The sequence below is a fragment of the Chelmon rostratus genome, chromosome 1, assembly GCF_017976325.1.
Source record: "Chelmon rostratus isolate fCheRos1 chromosome 1, fCheRos1.pri, whole genome shotgun sequence".
Classification (NCBI taxonomy): domain Eukaryota; kingdom Metazoa; phylum Chordata; class Actinopteri; order Chaetodontiformes; family Chaetodontidae; genus Chelmon; species Chelmon rostratus.
This window is the reverse complement of record NC_055658.1, coordinates 14,386,876-14,395,037: the sequence shown is the minus strand read 5'-3', so window position 1 is coordinate 14,395,037 and position 8,162 is coordinate 14,386,876. Positions and strand designations below refer to the sequence as shown.

The 8,162-nt window shown below is 42.1% G+C and overlaps 1 protein-coding gene across 1 annotated transcript in view; it reads right to left on the bottom strand.

Moving 5' to 3' along the window:
• Window positions 1–4,734: 4,734 nt before the first annotated feature.
• syt7b (synaptotagmin VIIb) overlaps window positions 4,735–8,162 on the bottom strand; it is a 136,593-nt gene continuing 133,165 nt past the window's right edge. Inside the window, exons 11-15 of the mRNA XM_041939807.1 lie at window positions 7,836–8,103; window positions 7,535–7,704; window positions 7,088–7,202; window positions 6,666–6,865; window positions 4,735–4,839 (exon numbers count right to left, since the gene is read on the bottom strand). Coding sequence (XP_041795741.1) covers window positions 4,735–4,839; window positions 6,666–6,865; window positions 7,088–7,202; window positions 7,535–7,704; window positions 7,836–8,103 — 858 coding nt within the window. The remainder of the gene's footprint in view (window positions 4,840–6,665; window positions 6,866–7,087; window positions 7,203–7,534; window positions 7,705–7,835; window positions 8,104–8,162) is intronic.

Genomic DNA, 8,162 nt, shown 5'->3' with positions numbered 1-8,162 from the left:
CTGATTAATCATCTCACACCTTCTCAGTCTCCTCAGGGATGAACCCCCATGGGAATCACTGGATCAAAATACGTTACAGTATATAAAGTAGTTAAACTAACTCCACCTAACGCTACAGCAATTATACATAAATATTAATAATGCTGCTTACACAATGAGGCATAAGTATTAACAATCTTATATCCAGGGCGAGTGTTTTGCAGAACCACTACCTTCTTCTTTTGATAATTTCAGCACATTTTGCAGATAATACTTATGTACTTCTACTTTAAATGTAGGACTGCTACTTGTAATTTAAAATTTTTATACTAATGTGTGGTGCTTTCAAAGTATTTTGTCTGCCACAGAGGAAATAGCAAAACCAACCTTATGAAAAATTCAGAACAATACCAGAAGTATCTTTGTTTTATATACACATTTATATTTTTATATACACTGTACAGATTTCAAAAAAATAAATGGTTGATATTTAACATTGTGCACCCCACGGATGTGTAACTACAAAGAGAAAAGGGAGTGAAAGAGGGGGCTGAGTGATACCAAGGACACACAGATATCCACAACCCCAGTAAATACTGATGATTTTTTTTCCTTTTTTTCATACAGGACACATCACAATCATTTGTACAGTATATAAATTAAAATGTTGCTGGTTAACCTCTCTTTGCCTCAAGCAGTCCCCTAAGAGAATGCCCTAAATCAGAAATGCGAGCTTGTCCAGTTAAATCTACCAGTGTATGGTATTTGGCCGGTGAAGCGTGCAGACACACAGATCTAGCTCGATTTCTTAAAAGTAAAATATACCAAACCCTGACTGTTATATAACCGACGGTTGACTTGCATTGATTCGTGTGACTTTCACCACACCTTTGGAATGTAATGCTTTGTCAGCAGCACACAAAATAATGCCTTGTTTAAACACACCGGGCCATCAGGACAGACGTATGACTGTGTCCCTGGTTATTTTGGGATGCTCCGATGCTCTGCTCTGACCTGAGACTTAGCTAACAGTGATGCAAAGAGGTGATGATTATCTCCTGTCTCACCTTTTTTTCCTCCCTCCTCCCTCACTCGGGGTGGGAGCACATATGGTGAAGAGCAAGGCGTGGCAGGGTTTATAAGGCACACACAGAACACTTTGTGCCAGAAAGCATGTGTGCACGACAGGGGTGTTTTGAGGGAACGTCAGCTGTGATGTTATGGTGCCCTTTTTCTTTTTTTCTTTTTTTTTTATGTGGTCTTGGTGACTCAGATCGGACCAGATAAGAAGGACAGATAGGACAAAATGTTGGTAGCTGCTTCTGTTTGAAGTAAAAATCTGCTGTGTGATGGTCTAAGAAAACAGGGTTTGATCTAGGGTTGTTGTAAAGCTTGTTGTGACATTTTCCCTTTGACTCTCAGCTCATGTATAACAGAGTTGCCTCCTCCCGATCCAAATGTCCCCTAAAACCACACATGAGGAAAATGACCCTGCTATGAAGAGAGGTTTGTTCCAGCATTGTCATCAACAAGTGCAGTGATTCTTCCAGAAGTGACAACTTTTAAAAAAACATATTTCTTTGTACATCTGGATCATACTGAATAAAAACAGTAAACAATGTTGTTCTGTATTAAACTGGCAAAATAGAACTCAGTGCAGATATATATACACACACAGAGGGACTCACAGCAAATACAATCACACAACCTAAAGTTCCCAACAGTGCAAACACACACACATACACACACATCCAGTAGACAAAAACCAACAGTGGAATGTAAAAAGACTTTTTCCCCCCAGATATTATTACTCTGATTTGTTTCCATTAATCCAATCAGCACATGTCTATAAGGGACTCGGGGGAGGTCACATTCAGGCAGTGAAGCAAACAACTGGAAGACTGGCTTGTACCTAGTTCAAAACCTCCAAAATGACATAAATCAGGTCTAATATCACCCTTGGACTCACTGTTCTCTGTAAATATGAAAAAAGAAAAGGTTTGTAATGTTCTCTAGCGCCTATTCCAGGATAGACATGTAGTAACGGGGGTGACAGCAACAGTGCATTTTGACTGATTAATTGATTGATTTCACCGACATCAGATTTGTCAACATATTGCCATCTGTAACCCAAAGTCATTTACTGCCTGCATTCATACATCGTCACTTCACCCAAATCACAAAAATATTGAATGTAGTTCGACAGAAAAAAACCCCAAAAAACTAAACTCAAGGTCCACTTTTGAGCCTTTTCCTTTGAATGCATCTCAGGAGTTTTCTCACTTGAATCTAACATCTCACGGTAGAAAAACTGCACCCTGTTCAGTTCTTGCAAGGGTGGCTCCGCGACACAACTAGCCAATTGTGCGGTGGTGCTGTGTGGTCTTCAGTGATTTTTCAAGTGGTCTTCCTCTATAAACAGATATCTGCAGACGAATGCAGAATTTGTAGGCAAGGGTCAAGATTTTGTTATTGGAAGCATTCTGGTTTCTGTTTGGAGCCTGTTCATAGTCCGGGTAGTCGTGACCGTTTCCCTTTTTTGCAGGTTTTTGTTGCATGTGGGAAAACAGTCCATGTGGAGAGCAAAAGAGATGGAGCATGCAATCTCCCATCAGCTATCATCTGATGAGAATTTAGCTTTTTATTAGGTTTTTTATATGCATTCAAATGCAGATATCTGTTGATCAAGATCAGCCGTCAAGTTGCTAATTGGACTGTAAACAATGACCAGCAAGTCTTGACCTGGATATCTGTTGTCTGTTGTCAGGATATCCTCTGGCCACACCGGACGCCCTGAAACACTGGCTGTTGCCAGCTAAATCGTTGCCAGATGATAACGATGGGTTCCAAAATTGACCACCATATGATCTTGGATTGAACTGAGCAAACTCCACCTGCTGTGAGACGTGGTTAATAACACAACAGCAGGAAAAAGCTAGTAAGGGGACCTTGAGTGAAGAAGTTTTTGTCATGAAAACATAAACAATGTTTCGCCCACTTACCTCTAATGGTATCAAGCCTGCAGAAAGTTTCAGTTTTAGTGTCTGTGGCACCACTGAGACCTCTCCATCACTGACATGTGGTGGAGGCAAATGGAGTTTTGTTTCTAGTGCTCAAGTAATTGATGTTGTTTAGGACAGATGTTCTTATCAGCTGATTTAAGAGACTTTTTCTATTCCCATTGAAAACCATTCACTGCGTGGGTTATCTGATTAACCAGAGCATTGTTTCTGGAAAGACAAGCTGCTATTTTTCTCAAAAGCCATTTCAAATACAGCGAGCACCACAATGAAATCCATTTATCTCCTTTGCATTTGAAGTGGCAGCAGTGGTTTCAGGAGCTCAAACCCACGACATTAACATCTGAAACTATCTGCTGGCTTGATGGGTGTAAGGGTGTAGGTTAGAAAATACTGTTTATGTGTCTGTGATTTGGGTGGTTTGACCTTTTAGCCTGAGTGACCTCCCCACATCTTCAGCTAACTTTAACACCAGAAATTCCAGCAATACCTTATTTTCAACATCATCATCAAGGGCAATTCTCTTCTCAACAATATCTTTAACTTAGCTGTGCAAGTCCAAAATATACTCCCACACTGACACACACACACTCAGACATGCACACACACAAGCACACACACACATTAACCCACACTTCCACACTTCCGGAAGCTGGCTTTTTGCTTATTTTCTGTGTCTGGAAGAACAGGTTGATTCTCTAAGTTCTTTTGAAAATCAAAAATAAAACACAACATTAATCACTTTACTCTTTTTTTTCTGTCCATCTGGATTTCTTTTCCAAGAAAATAAGAACTTTTTTTGACACTTGCCCTATTGGGCCAGCATTAAATGTTCATGTTCATATCCTTTTTTGTTTTGTTTTGTTTTGTTTTTTTTTGTTAGAGAACTTCATTTAGGGTTACAGCACATCACCCACAGCACGCACAGACAACGAAGGGTTCCAGCCAAGGGAGAATTATTACAGTGGTGCCAGTGAAAAGTGAAAAAAGATCAAACATGAGTTGAGTGGCACAGTCCAATTCCAGTCTAACTCCATTTTAAATATAGCCCATCGCTGTTCCATTGCCGGTGTCGGTTTTCCTGAAATTTTCAGGCATTTTAAGGGTATGGAGGAAAAGTGAGAGTAATGGAGGAGGATTTGAACAAATAGGCGAGGAGCAGGGTGGGGAGATCTCTCACTGCATCATCAGATGTAGGGTGGTAAATGGTTTGCACAGGTCAGCGCCATTCACACGCAGATGCTCGCTTGAAGGCAGCCCGTCTTGCCACCACAGAGGATGGTTGGAATATCAGTTTGACCCATTTTTGGTTGGTAGTTTGTATTCATGGGTGGCAAGAAGTACTGCTCTGATGTTAAACACTGGGAATGTTTGACTTGGGGGAGGAAAGACTGAGGGGTACCTTGGAAAAAAAAAACAAATAATCTTATAGAAAGAGGGCAGAAAGAGGATGTGAGCAAAGACATCAAAGACATTTCTAAGTTCAGACAAAGGGATGAGAAGGGCTCTGGTGGGAATCAGAACTTGACAAGGGTGAAATTTAAGGATGGTGTCACGAGGACTGAGGGCAGAGGATATCAAAGAGGCCTGAGAACAAAGAGATGACACACATTATCTGCAGCCCAGACGAGGCTGCAGTTAGGGGGTAGGGGATGTGTGCTGAGGGCAGGGGCTGAGCGGCTGATGCTGAATTCTGAGGGGAAAAACACTGTAGGCAGGTTGGTCGCTGGGTTCCTCAGGCCTTGAGAGCGTGCCACTGGGACACGGCAGTGCGAGGACGACCCATCATGTCTTTCCAGTGTTTTACCTCTGCAGGGCCACTCTTCCATGAAAGATAAATCTGTGAGAAAGACAGAGTCAGTGTAACACGTGTAATGTCACATAGAGATTAATGGTATTTGTAAAGACCCCCCTCCAAAAAAGAGCAGTGGGGTATAAAGTGAAAAATATAAAAAACCTTACTTAAGTCTAGCTCTGCTTTCACCACTAAGCCTGCCACACTAATCAGAATTTAACTCAAATCCAGGGCACAAAAAGAGCCGTGCAAGGAGGAGATTTCACTTGCTGAAATACTCTGAGGAAGGCTAATGCTGACGCTAATGAAGATCAAACACTGAGTCTTTAAGTAATTCTCATGTAGAACGAAACTCCTGATCTGTGATAGGCTGTATGAGTTTTCATTGTCCTAGTTTCAGGCTATTTATGAGTGCGGTATATGGGAATCATATCATGGCTGCTGTGCGTAGGCAGATAATATATATGGTTAGGATGTAGCACCTGCAATTACAGTAGATGTGTATGAATGACAGAGAGCATAATAGCTCACCCATGCAGTGCACAGTGCAAAGATTGTTCCTCCAGTGTCTGAGGGAACAGGGATTTGATTTGAGCTTTGGAGTCTTTCTAGCAGCATTCCAGCAGAAATGATAAATGTATGAATTGTGTAAGAGCTCTATTCTCGAGCATACATCTCCACAAGGAGTATGCACAAGGACTTGGTGGCTGCTGTGGTTAGTTGAGTTCAGTACTGATGAATGAATCAATAAGGGGATAAAACTGATGTGGATTAAATAATGCAATAGCAGAAACTATAAGGTAATGCTTTATTTCACGGGTCTGTAAATTCCTAATAATAAGTTTCCTGAAAAGAACAAATTCATTTGGCAACAATTACAGCTCGAGCAGAGTCGGAGTTAAATTGGTACACTTCCAATGAATTAATTCCAATTAATCCAATTCTAAACTCTGTTGAGCTAGTGTAGCCTCAACTCTTTTAGTCAATGCACAGAAGGTCAGCTGAATGTGCAAACATGTGAGTTTGGAGGAAACCTCACAGCTAAATGTATATGGAGGTATGTATTGTGATTTCCTATAATAAATGAATAATGACTGAATATTTATATGTGTTTAAATTGGAGTAGTTTCCAGAAAGCAGGTGACTAACAAACTGACCACAACTCAAAACAATACTAACTAAAATAACTCTGAGAACTTGTCTCTATGTTCTGTATAATTAGCACTAAATTACATTTTTTTTTCAGAAAAGATTTTGAGAAAATATTAGGAAACAAGAGACCCTTAAACTAACTAACCAATTAAAAAATACAGCAACACACAGCTTAACACAGCATAACACAGCGACCTAAGCCTTCAGGGGTTCATTTGCCTCTCTTTGTGCAACAGACCCTTGAGAAATTTCGATTAACCAATCTTCTCCTTGGAGCAACAGATGTGTTTTTCTTAGAGACAAGCAAATAATGTACAGCTGAATCATTCAGGCAACAAATGGACAATAATGCCATTTGTCCTGTATCAAAACCAAAAGCGACGTTCCGGCTATCGTTGAGGGAAGTTGGGCACACTTCTACATTTTGCATGAATGAAAATGGAAAATGCACGCTTTAGGGGGTGACTGTATATCAGAGCATGCACCTGCATTTGCCTGCATGCCATGCTTATCGGTCACGGGTGTACGTCTAAATAACAGCAACACTCAGTATGTTTTGGAATTCTTCTCATTTGTTGCATATCTATTCATTTGCAATGCAGAAGATTGATGTGCGTGTTCCAGCAGGGGTCAGTAGAGACTGGCTCAGTGATCAGCTGCTGATGGTCTGTCAGAAGAAGAACAAGAAGGACGTAGCCGAAGAAGAGGGAAGGAGATACCTTTCCAATGACATCATTGCGACTGAGCCTGTCCTTGTCCATGACGGTGATAATTATGGTGGTCTCCCTCAGCACGTGGGCAGGCACGTCAAAGGGGAAGGACTCGTTGAAAACAGGGTTCAGGCAGCGCTTCATTACCACCGTCTTCTTCTTCTCCACACGCTTGTCCTTGTGCATCAACCACACTTTTACATAGGGGTCTGAGGAGAGGGAAATGTGCCAGTTTGCATGCTGTTTACAATATCTCATTCCTGTTTGCCATAACTGGATGCAGTGTTAGTTGGTGTGCTACCATGGATTTAATGTCATTTTCTAGTGGTGAACAAAAAAAAACAAACTAATTTTCTCGTTTGCATTTTGAAGCAGCAGTGATGCAGAAGGGCAGCAATAAAAGGACATGCAAGATGAAGGAGCTTCTATACCAGAAGTGCCTCCGATGTCCATGGCTTTGAGGTTGCGGGCTTTGATGATGCTCACAGTGATGGTGTTGGCTGTGGGGTTGTAGCACAGAGACACCAGCAGATCCCCTCGACTCCCCTAGAGAAATTACACACAACAACAGTGGAATTGTTTACTTTCTTGATCCCCTTTTCACAATTTTCTCCCTTCTGTTTTTCCTGTGTTTTTCTGTTTCTTCCTCTGGCTGCTGGTGTTCTCTCCGTCTACCTGTCAGCCTCTCCATATTCCCTTCTATCTCTTCTCCCACCAGCACGCTGCCACATCTCCCCTGGGAGCATCACGGCAGCCAGGAATGACATCACCCGTTACATTCTGTCCCATCTTCTCTTTCCCCTCCTCCCTCTCCCCCCAGTTCCTCCTCTTTCCTCTACCTCCTTTCCCCTCCTCCCTCCCTCTTCCTTCTTACTCACGCTGCCATCGCTGCATGGTTTCAGCTCCTTCCAGAAAGTCTGCATGTTGGCCAGATCCAGTTTGTTGAGGGGGATGGACACCTCTCCTATGGGGTCATTTCTGCTGAAGCGGTCGTAGTCGAGAACCTGCAGGTACAGAGTCCTCTGGACCACCTTCTCATAGGGGAACCCTGAGAAAGAAATACAGCCTGATAAGTCACAGAGATGCACACAGAAAAGAAATAGCTTAAGAGTGCCTGCATGTGCTGTGAACATTGTTAAGTTCATGTTTGATGTATTAGAAAAGCCTCCTCCATCGAACCTTCAAACAGGAAGGTCTCGTTCCAGTGGGGGTTCAGGTTCTTCCTCTTGACTTTGGTCTCCAATTTGTGCTTCTTGTCTGGCAGCAGGTAGAGTTTGACAAACGGATCAGAGGTGCCGGAAAAGTCCTTAGCAGGCAAATCCTGGCCCTTGAGAATTTTGACAGTGAGGGTGGAGTCCTGAAAACTGTATCCGACGCTGAACTGAATACGACCCAGCTTCTCACACACTGGACCCTCATGATCATCTTCCTCCGAACCCGGAGACAGCTAAGAGATACAAGAGGGAGAAGAGACAAAAGTCAGATTTTTATTCAACTCTAGGTGCT